This window comes from Paroedura picta, chromosome 3 (genome assembly GCF_049243985.1).
Source record: "Paroedura picta isolate Pp20150507F chromosome 3, Ppicta_v3.0, whole genome shotgun sequence".
Classification (NCBI taxonomy): domain Eukaryota; kingdom Metazoa; phylum Chordata; class Lepidosauria; order Squamata; family Gekkonidae; genus Paroedura; species Paroedura picta.
In genome coordinates, this window is record NC_135371.1 from 22,445,340 (window position 1) to 22,465,672 (window position 20,333).

Below are 20,333 nucleotides of genomic sequence, written 5' to 3' on the forward strand. Positions count from 1 at the left end.
TAAAAAATATCAGTGCATACCCAACCAGTTAAAGCAGCCTTACTAATCCTGCAGCTGTGGTGATATTCAGTTTCCCCCTTCAGTGACAAATGTGAACCCTAGCACATTTTCATTCCATTTGTTCAGCATATCACTGCTATTCAGAGCACTAAAGTTCCTGTCCCTGATAGTCTGCATGGCAAGCAGGATACTTCAAGAGTGCTAGCTCGAAAAGCTCTTGCATAAAGTTGATCGAATTAAATGGATTAATTTATTAAACTACTTATTATACCACCTTCTCATACACGGTGGACCTACAGAATTCTGCCCACAATCACATAATTTTCAGCTGTTTTTTATCCTTTAAAGACAGAGAACTCACACATAGCTCTTGTTGAAAGCTCTACAGAAACTAAGATGACCAGAAGTCATTGTTGGTGATAATACAGTACAAGATGTTTTTAAAAGGTCTGGTCAGGTAGGCCTGGCCATTGGTCTAACAAATGTTTTCCAACCAGACATTAGTTTTGTTGAGAAAGCCCTGAACAAAAACTTTGTAAGGAAATCAGCATCTACTGTTACCCTTTTATTTTATTTATTTTTAATCTATGTTCATAAATTCTGCAACATCCAGGTGGAGCCTCTCTAACCAGTCGTAAAGCAAAGTCACCCTTTTCTCAGATGCCACCCAAAGCCAGCAGCTCTTCCTTATAACAATCAGCAATATGACCAGTTGATTACTTTAAAAGTTTGCCACACAAGGGGGTTTAGCTTTATCATTATGTCATATCCACTAGATAAATTACTTACAAGGCACCGCATGGCGATAAAGGTTATCTCTAATAGTCTGCTGCAGTTCGTGATCAGGAGATCCTTTCTGAAACCTCTGGTTGAGATAATGTCTCAAATCTTTGTTCAGACGGCTTCCTACAAGAGGGGAGGAAAAATCACAGTTGAGTGAAAAAAGACTCTCATTTCCAGCTCTGGAAAATGTTCGATTTGCAATATACCGCACACCTCCTCTGAACTAGAACATAGTTCCTCTCACCTCCTCTAAAAGTGGCTAATTACCAAACAGGATTTCTTGTAAACCAGAAGTCTCCCTTGACTTATAACCCATGTTTTTTTCTTGCTGGTGCTAAACAGATTCCTTAATAAATGCCACATTGTTTATGGCTGTGCATTATTTAAAATGGAGTTAAGATGTCATGCTTGTTTTATTGGCTGTATGTATCGCAACTGTTTATTAATGTAGGTATTGTGTTAGGCTATCCCATGACACTTCCCCACATCATTGCTTCCCCCCCCCCCAATTCTACCTCCAAGATACTTACTATTTACCATTTCCCAACATTTCTCTGGTTAGCTGTTATTTTACATGATGATGACAAACACACACAAGGATCAAGATGTAACTTTACAGGCTTTCAGATTGTGTCCTAAGATCCCAAGTTTCCCAGTGAAGGACCGAAATAACAATTTCCCTGCTCTATTTTCTAATTCTTCAAAGCAGTTACAGGAGGATATGATATGATTCCTTCACTAATGCAAAGCAGCAAGTCCTCACATGCCTAGCCAAGACTTCACATCTACTGACTTATCAATCCTAGAAGTAGACGGCACAAATTGAGGCACACAAAGTCAAACACAAATGCATCCCAGCAATGTCATTGGACTGATACTGACTCAGAAGAGCAAGCACATGAGCACTGTCCATTACAATACACAGCTGGTAGAATGCCTCTGGCTTCACAAGTTGCAAAAGCCTGCTGTAAGTTCACCAAAAGATGTCTATAGCTCATAACAGCTCCTCCGTGTACACATTAATTTGGAAAGGTTTACTTGAATCAAAGTTGAAATTCCAGTGATGTACCCGTGTTTGCCTGTAATAAATGCCTGCCAGTGAGGGTCCACCATGCACACCTGGCAATATGGGCTGTAATCCACAAAAGCTTGTGTTACAATAAAAACATATTGATCTTTAAGAAGCCATACTCGATACTTCAGACAAGAATCAAGAGCAGAGCAAAATCGATATTCATTCTCATAAAATATATTTTAATATGTCTAGTTTATCCATTTGGAAAATTTCTATGCCATCTTTCTCTAGGGAACCTGCCTGAGGCATCTTACAGTATAACCCATGATTAAAACATCATAAAAGTTGTTAAAACCCTATACATAAAAGCAGCACCAGAGTATAAAACAATTCAAAATTCAAAGCAACTTTAAAAGATTCCTTAATTTTTTCCAGGCTAAAAACAGAATATATGAAAGTTTTTAAAAATAATATAAAAAACAAAAGAAGAAGAAGAGTTGTTTCTTATATGCCGCTTTTCTCTACCCAAAGGAATCTTAAAGTGGCTTATAATCACGTTCCCTTTTCTCTCCTCCCAACAGACACCTTGTGAGGTGGGTGAGGCTGAGAAAGCCCTGATATTACTGCTCAGTCAGAACAGCTTTATCCGTGCTGTGGCGAGCCCAAGGTCACCCAGCTGGTCGCATGTGGGGGAGCGCAGAATCAAACCTGGCTCGCCAGATCAGAGGTCCACACTCTTAACCACTACACCAAGCTGGCTCTCAAAAACAGACCAATTGTTAAAAAATTAATAAAAATAAAGCATAGCAGGCACCCACTAAAACTTGGCCATTAGTCATAAGAGTTCTTTCAAGTAAGAGAAATTTAATGGTAGGATAATGGCCCAAGCCAAGGATTCTCAACCATTTCAAGTATGAGAACCCCTTTTTCGACTTCAATAATTTACCCAGACACACATTCCTCAATAGTTGTACTACTACTATCTGTGGACTGATAATGACAAAAAGAAATGCTTAGTTCTCATATGGATTTGTGGGTCCCTTGCAATATCGTCACTGCCCCCACTTTGGAAATCATTTCTCTTGGGGTCACTTTCACACAACAACTTTTGCCCTGTTTTTTAATCCTTTCTGCCTGTTATTTGTCTGATGGGAGGTGGGAACAGTGGTTTCAGACAGCATCCAACCCATCTTGAAGGTGGCTGTAAATTACTTTATTTCTTTCCGACTCCAGGAGTTTTGTGCTCTGCTTGTGTGGGTGTGGGCGTGTTTGCTAAAAGGTCAAGAGTTTCTGTTTCCCGACATGATACTCCCCCCATCCTTTCAGCTTGCCATTTGGAGACACATTTGTTTTCCTCTCAGGAAACAGAATGCAAGACAAATCTGACAGGCCTACCAACACTGTTAACACCTCTAGGTGACACCTGCTGTGACTAAAAGAAGATTAGTGGTTGATTTGTCACTGCGCAGAAGTGGCCAAAAAAAAAAAAAAAAAGGCAGGAGAAAGGGAAGCAGAGTGGCACCTTTAAAACTGTGGTAGACCTTTCGATTGACAGTCTGCCACAACTCTGCATCGCAACAACTACAGCATAAAAAACCCGGGACAAAACGGATTTTGAAAATAAAAATCCAATTTAAGGCTTCAATAGCTGGAAGAGAAGAGCAGCTGATCATCAAGACCTTTTAAAAAATCTGTCTGGTTTCAGTGGGTTAAAGATAAGATTACCAACCTCCAGGTAGGACCTGGAGATCTCCTGGAATTACAACTGATTTCCAAGTGAAGGAGAACAGTTTCCCTGGAGAAAACAGCTGCTCTGGCAGGTAGACTTTATGGCAGGGGTAGTCAAACTGCGGCCCTCCAGATGTCCATGGACTACAATTCCCAGAAGCCCCTGCCAGCAAATGCTGGCAGGGGCTTCTGGGAATTGTAGTCCATGGACATCTGGAGGGCCGCAGTTTGACCACCCCTGCTTTATGGTGTTATGCCATGCCGAGGTCCCTTCCCTCCCCGGGCTCCACTCCCAGATTCTCCAGGAATTCCCCAAGGAGGAGCTGGCAACCCTAGTAAAAGAGCCATAAGGAAGTGCACAATTTCTGTTTTACACTGTCTCTGGTGACCAAGCAGGCTACACAAGCTTTTTCAACAGTCAGATTTATAAAGGGATAATTAAAGATTTGTGCACATACCCAAAATAATATTAATGAAAATCAGCATGCAAGATTTATCTAGAAAGTAAATCAAAGATGGTTTCTTCAGCATCCATAACTATGTATCAATAAATGTACTAGTTAGTTATTTGGTCATGTACCAGTAGGGACTTAATTTGATGTAGTTAAATTGTGAATCTGAAACACTTAATTAAAAAAATAATCAAGGATCTTCTAAGGTATTCTACAGGAACCCAACTTCATCAGAGACATCTGGGACTAATCACTCCTCCGGGATTGGAGAAAGAGCAATTTTTATTAGTCCTGTTGAATTCTCACTAATGAGGTTCTAGTAAGGCAGAGAGGATCAGCTTTTTTTTTAAAGCAACAATTAAACAACTCTCTTCTTTGTCACACACTCATCTATTTCTACCCTTTTCAGAGTCCCATAAGGACCTGACACATTCATTCTCCAAGCATGCCAAATAATTAAATTGAAATGAAAATGTTCCACTAACGCAAACTCCCACAAGGTTTAAGCTAGACTTGCAAATCCCATTGACATCCGTTTAGCTTAAGTATACGCCCTCCAAAGGTTTCCCAGCAAAAAGAAGTTCATTGACATTTCATTACCTAGGACAGGGTGCCATTCATATAGTGGCAGCCAAATGAAAGCTATTTTGCTCTGATCTCATTCACACAAAACTGTGAGACAGGATCAAATGTGTCACTTGTTAAAGATGCTGATCTTATAGTAAAGCCCCAAATGATGTACCCAGCAGATGTAGTGGTATTATTTAGAAACAGCCACCAGCATTTGTAGGACTGTGTCACACACACACAAAAAAGCTCCCCTGCAGTTCTGTGCGAAAAGCAACAGATGTAGCTCATACTAGGGTTAAAAATAAGTTGTCATTAGCATCATGTCTTCATGGGGTATGCCTATTTGACATGTACCAATGAAATTCCACAGCCTGCCACGTCTCTATTTCAAATTTTCCTGCCACTTAATACATGCTCAGACCACTAATATTTTGTCAAGCAAAGAATTTTGAGTACCTGAGTTATATGAGTACTCAATCAATAACCCACCATGCATTTAATTCAGCCTGTGGGTGGTAGGACTGCCAGCTCTGGGGCGGGAAATACCTGGAGACTTTAGGAGCTGAATTGGGAATGGGCCAGATTTGGGGTGGGGAGGAACTTCAGTGGAGTATAATGCTATCGAATCCACCCTCCAAAGCAGTCATTTTCTCCAGGGGAACTGATCCCTGTCACCTGGAGACGAGCTATAAAACAGGGGATCCCCAAGTCCTGATCGTAGACGGTCATCCAGGGCTTTTCAGTAAATAAGCAAAAAAGGGAAACAAAAACCCAACCTGACAAGACAAGTTAGAACCTAAGGGTTGAGGGAGGGAGGGAGGGAGGGAGTTACTTGACCATTGAAGAAGACCCCTTAGGGGTCGAAATGTGTCTGCTTTTTGTTCCTTATGTGTTCCATGGTTTATTGTTGATTTTGTATTGACTATATTACACAGTATATATAACTGAGATGTTGTCAATGTTTTTAACTTTTGATATGTGCACAGAACTATAATAATATTTGTATTTAAAACAATTTTTTGCAGCTCAATTTTTAGGTTCCTAACATCTGTAGTTTTTCAGCTGTAACCTCAACCTTGCAGAATGTCTCTCACTGAATGTTAGCAGCTTGTCTGCCCAGTAGCTTATATGATGACAGTATAATCTGATTGGCAGTTCATTGTAGGACAAACCCCATTTCCCCAAACACACTTCAAAAAGATGCCTGCCATTCAAACTCCCTGGCAAACAGGTATGCCTTGCAGCGCCTGCTGAAGATCTCCAAGGAGGAGGCCCCATATACTTCTTCAAGAAGTCCTTTCCACAGAGCAGGAGCCATGATGGAAAAGGCCTGGGATAGCCAATAGATGGCTGCCTGATGACCACAGCTGGCACATACAGACATATGGAAGGAGACATTCATTCAGATGGCTGGGTCCCAGGTTGTTAAGGGCATTAAAGATCACTGTGGAATTGTTTTATTATTGGTTGTTTCATTTATCATATTAAGTGAAATGTCTCAAGTCTCTATGGAGTAGGGAAAATGCAGGGCACAGATGTTTTAATTTAAAAAAACCATAAACATATTGAGGGTAAGAAGGTGCTGCTCTACCCCAAGAGAATGGGAGGGTAATCAAAGTCAAGTTCTTCCATCAGCCACTCTAGATTCAGTGTTATAGATATAGGGGACAACTAGAATCTTCCATTTATAATTCCAGTTACAAATTCTGCACTGACAAATTGTACCATTCAACATCTCCTAATGGGTTCCAAACTAGGCAGATATATTTTCATGCTGACTGAAATAAACAGGATTAATTCCCTCTACACTCCTCCCCCATACTGTACCTCTGTGGACAAAGATGGCGTTTCCATCTTCTCCAAAGATGGGAGAATGCTCATTCCACAGTGGCCCAGCAGTTACTTGGCTGGATTTCCCCTCTAACACTATGCATATGGCCCCTGTTGTGCAGTACAAAGTCTCAGGTTCTGTTGAACTGCTAGTTAACTATTTTCGAGTAGAGATGCTGGTACTCTCTTTTAGAGACTTTATGAGGTGGCCAGACTTTGGTGGGACAGTCCTGCATTTGGGAGCATTTGCCCTGCATCCCGCCACCATTTTTTAAAATTTAAATGTTTGTTTGTTTTTTGCCATGCACTGCGTGGAAGCCCAGCAGGCAGCCCAGGCTCAGGAGGTCCCCGTGCAGGCGCCTGAGCTCTGGGGCAGGGCTTGCGTGGTGTGCCATTCCCGCCAGGGCCCACCGCTCTGCTGCCACCTGCTCGTGCCTTCCTGCCTCCATGGATCCGTCCTCCGGGCTCTTCCTGGGCCACCGCCACCCTTCTTGAGGCCAGGCGGGGGGGAGGAGGGGAGGGGGGCCCGCTGCCGCCGCTGCCACCACCGCCCTTTTTGAGCCCAGTCATGGGGGAGGGGGGCCCGGCGGCACCTTAATTCTGGTCACTTTAGACTTTGACCAGACACTACCTCTGATTAACTGTGCTCCGTTAAGTGGATTCCTTATCCTGTTAACCTAGAGTTATACCTCCTTTTAACTGAAGCTTGTCTCATGCATTCATTCCTCTCTTTCAAGTTTCTAGAATTTCAATGGGGGGTATAATGCCATCGAGTCCAAAGCAGACATTTTCTCAAGCTCCCTCCTGGAGTCTGGCAACTCTAGTATCACCCCAGGTTCGTCGATCATGCTCAGCTGTTCACCATCATGCAGTTTACAAGTTGCATTAATAAAGTAAACCTAAATAGAAGTTGGCCATGCCGTTCCAAACTCTATACTACCTTTCACCAAGGTACAGCCCAGAAATGACTCAATTACATTTTTAAGGAATTAATCTTCTCACCGACTTTTTATTTTAAAAGTTTTCTCAAACTAACATGACCTAAAAATTGATGGGAATCTGCAATACATTTATAAACACTTACTCAGATTATATGTTCAATATTATTTTCATCTGCTTTTGTGACAAGGCAAATAGCGATCCAGTGGATATTATATAGCGTTTAATGTTTAGTAATGAGTACACAGATGTCTGCAGGTCTTTTCCCACTCTCCTTTCATTTGTCCTCTCCAACTAACATCCATAATCTGGGTAATAAATTGTATTCTGAAGAAGGATATAGTGGTTATGCAGACACAGGTCAAGAGAGGAGCGCAATGATCTTTGACCTATGCTAGGGCTCTACAGATGAATGATTCCCCTCCCAGTTTTAAGCTTCCCATATTAATGGACAGAATTGATCAGAAAAGTGAAATGCAGAGTTTCTAAGAACTGGAAGGGCAAAATAAGGCTGAAATGAGCTTTGTGTGATTGTTATGGAAAGCAGCTGCTTCCCTATAAGGGTCTCAGGGGGTTTCATTAACTATTAATCAATTGCCTTGCTTAGGATGGTGTCAACACACATACACAAACACACAATCATTCCAAGTACAGGTATCAATGCACAACACATTGCAGTTATAAACTGCAGGCAGATATAAATTCTAGACAGACATTTCCAGTTGTGATGAGTGAAGATGGATCTTTACCACAACATGTTTTAAAAAGCTGTTGATTTTAGAGGCCAGGTTGCTAAGCTCCTTGGGAAACAACCATGCCTCTTTTAAAATTGCAGCCAAAAATATATGGTATTCACGTCGGCTTCAGTCTTTTAAATGCCATTCTATTAAAATTTTCTGACACTTTAAGAGTTGTACAGCTGTCTGGCTGAGTCAACATGCTGTTATGGCCAGAGTGGTGGGTGAGAAAATGGAAAGCTCACACTCAAAGGACTGTTCAACCAAGAATCTAATTTGTTCATTTATCTAAAGGAACGATCCTAAGCAGATCTACTTGGAATCCTACTTACGTCTGGTCAGTGGCGCTTACTTCCAAGAAAATGCTCTCAGGATTGTACGATAAATCTGTTTTCAATGTACTTTTGTGCATGAACATTTTGGCACAGCCTTATGAGACCTGTAGTCTTCCACTCCACATCATTTAGTTACCTGATCCAACAAGCCATGACCCTGAGTAAGAATCAAATTCATCTCCTGTACAAATGCAACAGTGGCGGGGGGGGGGGTGGGGGGGTGGGGATACTCTCCACCACTAGAGAGCAGCTGCAGAATTTTCAGTTGCTAGAGATGGATGGTAGAACAGACACTTGGAGATCCAAAGACAGGTTCACAAGTTATTGCAGCTGTCAAAACCAGTATGTTTTCCTGCCAAACATGCTCGCCACAAAGTGCTCAGCTTCCCTATCTAAAGCTCCTTTTTGCACGGCATATTTCTTTGCCATTTTGATCAGGAAGGGCATCAACAACAAGAGACCATATTTGACTGACTCTAGAGATTGAAGCAGCAATGGAAAAATGAGGCTCTGTCCATGACAGGCAAACAACACTCTGAAGGAGAACACTTCACAGCGACTTGTTGGAGGAAAAAGACTTTTAAAAAGAAGAATTCTAGGTTTGTATTCTACCATTTTGTTCAACTAAGAGGAGAGCCTTTTCTATCAGAAGAAGGGCTTCTTCCAACAAGGAAGGCAACGTGCATCATAGCAAAACGTTACACTTACCAGAGGTTTTTCTAGGGATGATGTGTTAACATACAACATATTGATAGTTAATAATCCGGACACAATTACAGTGTCCAGAACAGGAGCCTCTGAGTGCATTGTTAAACAGTTTAACTCAATGGCAGCTACCTAAACCATATCATCCATGGCAGATCCCTAATCCCAAGAGCTGTTGCATAAACGGTAACATTTGTGCTATGTGACTTCATTCTGCTCCATCCCAGCTTTCCAGCTGCAGTCCGAAAAGTGATTATAAGTAATGGGGCTATAAAAGCCATTCAATAATTAGAACACTCACTGGCCATATGCCAGCAGTGACAAAAGAGAGTGATTTATGTATGTCTGGGATGTTACATCTGCCATTCCAGTTTCCATACCATTAAGTCATAGCTTAACATTATTCGGTGAGATATTTGCCATGGGAAAGAGAGAGAGATAGCAAGCAATGATCTATTCTCCAGGGCTGTTCTATTGCACTTTTATTTCCAATCAGAAAATTATTTGAGAAGCCTAATTATAGTTCCAAAATCTCAAAAGATCCTTTGAGCTAGACTGGATGTTTAGATAGCAGACATTGGAGAAAGCAGGGTTGCCCTCAATTCTATAACTGAGGAGATATAGTATCCTTTCAGAGTTACTTTATAGATTACTGACTCCTTAACCTTCTCTCTTGCAATATTGAGTTCTAATTCATTTTTGTCTTAATTCAGTTGAACACCTTGCAGTAATCTGATTGCAAGGGAAAAATCAAGGGCCTAGAAATGAGAACCTGCACAAGACCATCCACCAAGATTAATTTAGAGTATCCAGTTCCAAAACCAAGAACACATTTCCCATGAATGGCTAATCCAATAGGGCTTACACAATTTCCTCTAGGGACAGTCTTAGCCACCAATCTTCTATGGTGTCACATCTCCCTCAGCATAGGGGGAAAGAGGAGGAAAAACTTGTCTGTTTAGGCAGTGGCTTGGTGGTAAATGCACCTGCCATCTGAGCCTGGGTTGAGGTCTGAGCCTTTTCTGAGCCTGGGGTGACTCAGGCAGGGTTGTGCGTCCTGGGGCGGTGTGGCCCAGTCCTGTGGCTCAGGACCCTAGAAACCTTATGATTTGTCCTTGCTAACCGTCACACTTCCAGAGGCTCATAAAGAGGATGCTAAAATGGTAATGGTGCAGGGAGTGCTAGCTCTAAAGTGGAACTATGTCCCAATTGTTACCATACATATGAAAAGCCCTACCTTATAACTGTCTGGCTTGCACCAGCTGATACATTACCAAATAATGTGCTGTCACCTTGGAGAAGTAAGCATATAAATAGTCGGAAAGAAGAGGGAATAAAAGGTCAAGCTTTGTGTTCTAAGTAGCAAAATCAGAGCAAATGTTATAATTTAATATGATTCACAATAAATGTATCCTGTCTGATAGCAAAAGATGGTTTTCTGCCATCATGATGCCTGAAGAACGGTACAGGCATTTCTCCTCTTCTCCTTTCTGCTTTTTAAAGAATAATCAAGCTTATGCTGAGGTGGAAGAAAAGAAGGACAGGGGTACCTTTAAAACCTCCCTGAAAATGGTAAAGACTAAATCCCCGATAACGCTTGCTGCCGCATCCTGCCCTGCCGCAACGGCACGGTGGCAGCGCAGAGTAGCTGCCACCGTGCATAAAGGGTCTAAAGCAGTGGTTCTCAGCCTTCCTGATGCTGTGACCCTTTAATACAGTTCCTCATGTTGTGGTGACCCCCAGCCATGAAATTATGCAAGTGAGAACCACTGGACTAAAGGGTAGAGAGAGAAGGGGACAGAGAGATCAAGTGAAGGTGCTTTCGCCTCCCCTAAGTGAAGTGGAGAGGAAAATATCTAGACCAAGCTAAGCATGAAAATGATCCATACATTGATTTTAAAAATTCATAAGGATATATCTAGAAAAATAGCCACCAGGTGATAATCTGAAGAAAGGAGGGCTGTGCCTGAATACCAGCATACTAAAAATGGCTGTGGGTTAAGAGGATTTTGTTCCTATCATTTTATAAAGTAGTGGAAAACAACATTAAATATTTACTTTCTAGTTGAATGTGAAATGCCTGGGGGTGAAATCACAACCAACACACACACACACACATTGCATAACCCTCAGGGCAAAGGGGATTTGTGACCCAAAAGTAGCTTAAGAGGCACTGTATGTTTTTCTAATCAGCATTTCATTTTTTGTTGTAGTTATTTGGTTTTTGGTCACCACTGAGAAACCACTAGGAAACCAAAGGATAAAATTACATGGAGACAAATGTTCACTGACTTCAGATAAAATAGATGGCCTACCAACACCTGATACATTTAAACTGTGAAAAGGAAGGCATCCCAGGGAAAGAAGTGATGTGGGTACCTTTGTATACTTGTTACTCCAACTGCTGCACCAAAGGAGGAACTATACCAACTTAGACCCACCTACAAGATTGTGGTATGAATTAGAGATATAGCGTGGCTCCAGAGGTAAGGCTAATACAGCTATTCCAGATCAGTACCCCCTGCTTGCCAGTGACAATACAAAACCAAGAAAAGAAATATTGATTTTGGCATGATGAAATCATGAAAGATCAGGGTATTTGAGTGCCAAAGCTACCAGGGAATAGATTTCAGCAAGGTATTGTTTGTTTAATAGGTGCTGCTACTACAATAGCTGATGCGTGAAAACTTTAAGATTTAAACAAGTCCCCCTCTTAAAAGTCCCAATGAGGCACCTGTGCAGGGGTAAAGGGTCGGGACAAATATAGCAGGCGGACTATTTGAGTTCCCTCCCTCAGTCTGGGAGTTATATGTAACAATGGTGGATACCTGCTCTGGGTACCTGTTGGCATATTCTTATGCACTAGCTACCCAACAAAACACCATTAAAGACTAATATTATTAGTTTGGAGATATGATGTCCCTAATCAGATTCAGACTCACAAAGGAAATAATTTCACTGGTGCAGAGATACAAAAATGGACTAATGAATGGAATAACCAATGAATATTTCATATCCCCCAGAATCCTCAGGGAGCTAGACTAACCAAAAGGGTTGTTAGAATGAAAGTTTCAACAACTGACTCCAGATCATGCTCTAAAAAGATGGGGAACAATTTTGGAACAAGCTAAATTTGATCTAAATAGTTGTCCTTTGAATGTGGGCCAAACATCCTAGCCACACATAGTGTGGATGAAGGCGCCTTAATGAGTGAAGCATTTTAAGGTGTGGGAAGTTCAGCCATACTGTATATTACCACTGATTATAACCCGTGATTTTTTCGGGTAGCATATTACCAATCAGGGCTAAGCATGATAATGCTGGAGCTCATCTCATGCGATCAAGAAAGTATAGGAAGGTACAGTATGATATAATGTCAAATAACCGCCGGTTTGAGGCTTATTTTTGATAGTTTTCTAAACAATAGCACAACTGTTATTACAAAGAGTACCTAAGTATTCAAACAAGGCAGAACATAATCCATTTTAAAATAAAGTTTTCACCAGCGCTGGAATAATGAGGTCCCAATACTGTCAACACAGGGTTTAAATGGTCTCCCCAACTCAGTTCTGGAACATCATAAGGCATGAACTCGATTGCATTTGGAGTACCAGACCAAACTGTTGTATATTTACTAACAGAATCAACTATTCTGTTCGTAACAGAAGCAACTATTTAAAGATACACCAGAAATGAGCTGGAGCACAAGCAGTGGAACCGAGTGCTTCCCTTTATAAGAGAGCACCTGGCAATGGTCTGCCTCTTCCCCGTTTTGCTGCCTGGCTGTTAAAAAAAAACCCTCCCGCCCCCTCAAAAATATTGATCTTTAGTTATATTTTGTGAATTAGCATTGCTTGATGGTTGCATTTATTGTCTCCATCTGAGGTTTTAGGCATGGGAAGTACTGTTCAGGGGATGGCCAAAGGCTTGTGTGCTGCCCTCCCTGAGGTGAGGGGACCCCCATATGGGGCTGCGTGAATGTGGAGCCATGAGGCACTCTCACATAGTTGAGAGGGCTAACAGTTGGGGCACATTTCCAGGCAGATTTGGAGCTTGTCAGAGGCTGATGCCTGCTGGGCTCCATTTGTAGCCACTCCCACAAGATAGCAGGCCTTGTTGGGTCCTGAGTGCCCGGCGGGCTGGCCAGCAGAACTAGGGTGGTGGCCAGCTGTCTGACTGCCATGGTGGCCGGCTGGCTGCTAGTTGGCAGATGTCCTTCCCATGCAACGCCATGCTCCAGGTTGAATAAATCTGTGCCACGTTCTGCCAAATTTAGTGTCAGAGTCCTTATTGAGACGTGAAAAATATCCCCCTGCCTAAGCAATGGATTATGTTCTGCCATGTTTGAATGTTTAAGTACTCTTTGTAACAACAGTTGTTTTATCTTTTAGAAAACCTGACTGGAGATTTTGTTTAGCTGTAACTATTGAAAATAGCCTCAAACCGGTGGCTATTCTACCAGCAGTACAGGATTATTTGACTTCTTGTAGTTTATCTCATAACATCCAGCGCACTAGCTACTCAACAAAGTATGGGTTGCAAATTGCAATCCCGTTGGGCACTGGGAATGCAGTACCCCATGCGATTTATGACAGACTAGCCAAAAAGCCCATTGCACGCAAAAATGCAATGGGCGCTAGCAGCCCCCAGGAGTGAGAATGGGTATGGGGGGGGTGACCTTTTCGGCTTGCGAGCGGCTGGAGTCTTGGTCTTTCAGCGAGCAGCTGGCGAGCGGCCGGAGTGCTGCTCTTTCGTTGGCGGCGTCTCCTGAGGCTCCTGGCGCAGCGAGGCGAAGGACGGTAGGGGAGAGCGGTCTTTCCCGGCCGGAGCGTCTGCTTGGAATCAGGAGACTTCCACGGGGGACGCAGGGGCTGAGTTCTCCCCAACTCCCGACAGCTCTGTTCAGCCACTCCAAGCAGCTCTGTTCAGCCGCTGTGCGCGGCTCGCAGTTGCTGGGGTTGGGAATCAGAGGGACCAATCGGCAGGCGCGAAGCGCCTGCCGATTGGTCCCTTCGATTGTCTGTCCTGAGGAAGGGTCCAATTCGGACCCTTCCTCATCACGGACACATCCCGCTTCACAACGGCTTAACCATTTATTTAGTCCGTGGCGCCCACGGCACCACGGGCGGTTTAAAGATTGCCCCTCAATCAGGTCTAGCCATCAAGGACCTTCAGTTTGTTTGGAGGTGTGCTAAATGCCGATTACCCAGATGAAGCACAAGTGTTAACCCAAATATAATAATCTGTCTACCTGGGCAACATATAGCACAGCTGATCTATGAAAGAATTAATGTGCTATTATGGGGGCACATACTGGCTCACAATGAGAGGGGATAAAGAATTTGGGTCCCCTGACAATGACCAAGGACAGAAAGAGTGGGTTCCCTACCCAAACCAGCTTAACTGAACTGTAGAAATCCTAACCCAGATGCCAATAAAGTGGGTTTTATTAATCAGTGCCCTCTCCCCAATCTGTCTGAACAAAACTAAATTAAGGCATTGGGAATAATAAGATTTTCTTTTGCATATACAATGGTGTATCTTATTATTTATTCCTTTGGAGCGTACAGCAGAACAGCACAGCTGTGGCTGGTATTGCACAAACCCATGGGAGTCTGTTCCAGCCTGATGTTTCTGTCAGCAAGCGACTTCGGTGCACAGATGGAAAGAAGTCAACATGACAAAAAGAAGTCAACATGAAGGATATTTTAAATGACGGATGTATATAGATGTTCAGGCTCTGAGATTACAAAGAGTATAAGAATCTCAAAGTAGGGATGGAAAACTGTGTTCACCAAAGGGTAGAGTACAATGGAAATGTGGAAGATTGTATCAAGAAATAAGGTAGTGTTCCATAATTAGGTAGTGTTCCTACGCACCTAACAAACCTTTCCTGTGCCAGAAGCAGCCATGTTTGTTTTTCCTGTCTACATTGGATGGGCATGTGATTCATATACACAACCAGTAGAGGGCATTGCAGAACCTAATCAGCCAACACTGGGAAGGATGTGATATGGTATACCTCCCAAGGTTAGATTGATGGTCTGACAAAGGGTGCTTGCACTCGAAAGCTCATGCCTTGAATAAATCTTTGTTGGTCATAAAGATGCTACTGCACTCTGATTTTATTGTGCTCCCAAGGTTAGTAAGGGTGGATAAGCAATACAGGATCTGTTGTATAAAAGTAAGAGAGCTGAGCCAACCACGAGCCTAAGAGTGAAGCTGGAACAGGTAAGCCCAACCAAAATGCCCAGCCAAAAGAGAAAGACAAGCCAGAGATGCTTTGTTGATATGCATTAGGTTTTCTTGTAATCTTTATCTGCTACTCAAAGCATAATTGTCCCTTGCTAGTCCTTACTGGCTGTTGTTTCATTAATAAGTCCCTCGTTTCCTAACAAATTCCTTTTTCATTCATTGTATCCAAATCCAAAAATACCTCTGCCATTTGGTTGAAAACCTTTTGCAAAACAGATCCTGCACATATTCCTGAGTGACTACATCTTACATTGTCATATGAATATTTCTCTTTAAAGTTTTTTTTGATCAAGGAAAGACAAAAGGACAGTAAACTTAACTTTAAGCATGGAAGCTACAAGATCATTCCACTTTCCCAGACGGTAGCACCTCTGATGAGAGCACAAACATGACTAGAGCACAAACATGACTGGCTTATGCTTCCTTCCATGAAAACTTTAATATTTACATCTTCCGTGGGCGCCAAGATATATCTACAAAAGGGATGTATAAGTATATGTGATTTTTGCTTCAGTTTTGCATCACTTCTGAAGCCACTACTCTGTGGTTTGCCGGTCTATCAAAAGATACATTTTCCTACAATTCCAACAGACCGCTTTCTCCTTTAAATATCAAAACTTTTTAAAATGGCATTTCTCACACAATAATAATGTTTTACGTTGCCACACCTTGAACTCATAAGATCACATCTCCTGATAATCCAAGCAACACAGAAGTTAATGCAAACAGTCAAAGTAGTATAATTGCTAAACGAAGCCAATAAGAATGACCATTTAGGGAAACCCCCCCCCCCAAATTATGTAAGGCAAACAGGTACAGTACGTATTAAATATGTTACTCAATGAACTTTTAAATTGTGGATTCCATGGAGCCTAACAGCCAAATCAGGTTAATATTTACTCCGGAAAGGGCCCCACAGATTGTTTCTAAATATGCCTGCACTCCTTTGCAAATGCCAAACAAATCCTATGCTCAATTGTGTCATGTTCACTGAAGCATAGGGCCAAACACCAGGCTCCTTATAACAACAATTAACAAGCTGTTAATTCTCCTTGGAAAGATCATAACCGGAAGGTATACAACACATCAAGCCATTATATACCGGGAAAGAATAGGCAGATCACAGTGTTCCATGTCCAGAGCCAGGAAATTGTGTATGTTTTTTTAAAAATATATAAACTGAATTATTTGAGCTGCCAAAGCCAGAAGAGCTCAGGAAGACAGAAGGGATAACTAAGCTTGTAGTGCTACAAGCCCCAAACACAACCATATGCCAATGAACACATATGCCAAACCCCAGACACATTTGAATTGCTGTGTTCATTCCCAAAGCACACGATGGAGCAAAACTCCTATTACTGGCATTTGCAATTGAAATTAGGGCATATTAGAAATTAGAATGTTTACAAATGGAGAATCACACGAAATGTGCAGGCCAGCTATCCCATTCTCCCCCAACTTTGCTTCCTTCCCCTCTCCCCCCCTACCTCTCTTACACACACTCCTTCTCCTGCTACCGCTTTTCTTACACTCTGTGCCGTTCACTTCCTTTGTCCTTCTGCTTACCTTTTGTTCCCCACTTTAGTCCCCCACTGTTTACTACTCAAAGGAGTCTCAAAGCGATTACAATGCCCTTTCCTGCTTCTCCCCACAAAAGACACCCTGTGAGGGAAGGTGGGGCTGAGATCTCTTGAGAGAACTGGGACAGGCTCAAGGTCACTCAACTAGCCTCACCACAACAACCTGTATTTCTGCCTCCCTACCTATTTCTCCCTCTGACCTCATCCACTCTCCCTGCTTCCTCCCCCATCCCACCCAAGCAGCAGCAGCAGCGGTGGTGGTGGTAGTGGTAGCGGCACTCCCATCTGTCTACCTGCTTCCCCTCCCCTCCAGCAGTAGTAGCAGTGGCAGCTCCCCAGGATTCACCAATGGATTTCCCAACTACAGAGATCAACTCTCCTTATGGTTGCCTGCTGAAAGTACGTGACCGGTCCAAAATAGATTGAAAGTATGCAACTGTATCATCCAGCCAGTTTCCACAGCAAAATGGTAATCTGAACCTCGGTCTCGCAAACCCTGCTCTGAAGCTCTAACTGCTGAATCCCCCTGGCTTTCATGGGTTGACTGCAGTTGAATGGTAGCAAGCAGGCAGACCTAGCTGAGTCATGCAAGTTAGGTGCCACACTGCCAGCCCTAGGTTTGTCACAGGTGAAGTCTGGAGATCCCTCAGAATTACAACTCAACTCCAGACAACAGAGATCTGTCCGTCTGACAAAAATGGCTGATTTGGAGGATGGACTCTGTAGCATTAGATCCTGTTTATGCCTCTCTTCTCCCTAAACCCTGCCTTCATCAGCCTCAACCACAAAATCTCTAGGAATTTCCCAATCTGGAGCTGCAACCCTTGTCAGACCTCGACCCAACTATTTCTCCCTCCAAAGCCAAAATTGCATTCAGGAAGAACTAACAGTAACTGGGGAGGCCCAGCCCAGTGACATGGTGACATTGATCCCTGCATATCCTGGAAGTGACATCAGGGAGTCACCAAGTATGTGAGCACATTACTTTTGATTTACCACATTGTAAACCGCACATCACGATATGACTACCTCGTTATCTAGCATCTACTGCTTTATACAGTATTGAACAACTGTATATATTATTTTATTGTATTATTCTTGTTCTATTGTTTTATCTTTTATTATATTCCAATAAAGGTACTCTGTATTCTGTATCAAAACACATAAATCCTGGAATTTCCCCTCACTATACCATTTTATTGGTCCTAAAGGTGTTAGTAGACTTTAATATTATTCTGTACCATTTTTTGTTAGTGTTTCTATCCTAACACCTGACAAAAAACCAATATGCTGCAATTAAGACATTAAAGATTATTGGTTGGAGGTCATTTGGTATGACCCTCATAAAATTAGAAAGCTCTCAGGAGACTGAGGCAACGATCCCTTTGAGACATGACCTTCCAATAAGCTTATGCCCTCCCAGCAAAGGCAGAAGAAAGAAGCATAGCACCGATTATGATACCACCATTTTCCAGAAGTTTCAAATATGTTTTAGCAGCCTTTAAAGGAGAAAAATACCACCAAATCATTGTTTTCCTAGCCTTCTCTCTTAAAACAGAGTTGCCAAGTCTCCTGTTCCAAGGAAATGTGGAGTGAGAAATGGGGGGCCATCGGTATCATGCCAACACCACGGCATTACATTGGTGCAACCTAGATGTGTCGCCATCATTGTGGGGGATTTAGCCCCAACTCAATGGTTTAACCTTAGAATCACATTCAGATCCTGGCCTTCCTCCAGGCAGCCCAGGGAAGATTAAAGATAAAGGTCTCCCCTGTGCAAGCACTGGGTCTTGTCTGACCCTTGGGGTGACGCCCTCCAGCGTTTTCATGGCAGACGCAATATGGGATGGTTTGCCAGTGCCTTCCCCAGGGCAGATTACATAGGGTTAATATCAGCTGACACCCACATGCCTCATCCTGTAAGACGATTTTTCTGCCAGCCTAGGAGCAACCTACTTAATTATAGGCTGACTGAGAAGGTAGGCCTTTTAAATATAAATATTACCAAACCTCTTGGATTAATATCCTATCCCAAAAGGAATCAAAGAAACAAAACTTTTTTTTTACAGTTTATTTTCAGCATTGAGAAGAAGCACATTTTAAACAGAAGACCTTGACTATATTGCTGGGATTCTGTTTCAAATTCTGGGAAACACCTAAGGAAGAGCCTGTTATGTCCGTCCTCCTGCTTGAGCCAGGAGAGTTGAGTTAGAAGCTTCCTGAGCTCCACCCCTCCCCCCTTTTGATCTCCTCTTTGAACCTTCCCAGGCTTTTGGGCCAAACTTTATGGTTCAGGGAGGCTCTCTCTCCCCAGCTGTGAGAACCTTCCCTTATCACCCTGCTTGTCCTTGGAGGCTGGAAATTTACAACCTAAGAGCAGACCAGATGTCTCCGACTATTTGCACCTTTTTAGATAAATAATCCTTTCCTATCTGAAACCTCCTCCCCACCTAGTACTACCCCCCCCCCGTATAAAACCCCCTATGGGGCAACTTGTTCCCATCTCAGTCAATGAATCCCATGCACTCACCAGCCGCTGTGTATTGAAAGGTATGGAAACCTTTCAAATAAAGGCTAGCTTCTCAGCATCACCTACGTTTGGAGCAGCCATGTTTTGAGGGAGTTGCTTCTGGTCGAGCATTTCAGCCACGGTTCGTGACAAAGCCCTTTTTAGAGCCGAGCATTAGAGAAGTGCTTAATCTGGAGGAACTGAAAAGACTTTTCATACATCTCTGACCACATGTATCTTTAGTAGGCTCAAATGAGGCTTCATTACATAGCTTTTACCACCAAGAAAGCCTCCAGTGAAGTGCCACATACCATTTCCCATAGAAATAAAGCCAGCAGACCAAGTGAACTCTGCCGTGAGATTTGTTTGGAACTCCCCGGACAACACTGCCGCTTTAATCTCTCCCTTGCTCGTGGGCCATGGCCCTTTTACCATAGCACTTAAATCTACATAAAAGCATCACCATGAAGATTTCTTATGCTAACCTTGTTGTCTCACACAAGATGTGCATTTGACATAGGGGACAAGGAAATCACAGAATCAGAATCACAGAATCAGAATCACAGAATCATAGAGTTGGAAGGGGTCATACAGGCCATCTAGTCCAACCCCCTGCTCAACGCAGGATCAGCCCAAAGCATCCTAAAGCATCCAAGAAAAGTGTGTATCCAACCTTTGCTTGAAGACTGCCAGTGAGGGGGAGCTCACCCCAGCCTGATAGCTAGCATGTGAGGACAGACTGTTATTAAGTCTGAAAGAAGTGGCTTGAATACATTTTCCTTGTTCTGAAAGTATCTGCTTCAGATGCCTGCAAATGTGCGTTCCACCACATGCTCAAGTGAGCCTCTGTCTGCAGTCTTAGAATCATTACGGTGTTGAGTGGAGAAGCATGAAT

At 42.7% G+C, this 20,333-nt stretch overlaps 1 protein-coding gene across 26 annotated transcripts in view; it reads right to left on the reverse strand.

The window, feature by feature from the left end:
* The window catches only part of MAGI1 (membrane associated guanylate kinase, WW and PDZ domain containing 1), a 566,279-nt gene that overhangs the window by 277,890 nt on the left and 268,056 nt on the right, over positions 1-20,333 (reverse strand). For 25 of the 26 annotated variants that reach the window (XM_077325070.1, XM_077325089.1, XM_077325073.1 and 22 more), the window contains exon 2: positions 790-906. The exons of the other annotated variant lie outside the window; for it this stretch is intronic. In XM_077325070.1, coding sequence (XP_077181185.1) covers positions 790-906 — 117 coding nt within the window. The remainder of the gene's footprint in view (positions 1-789; positions 907-20,333) is intronic. 26 annotated transcript variants of the gene reach the window in all.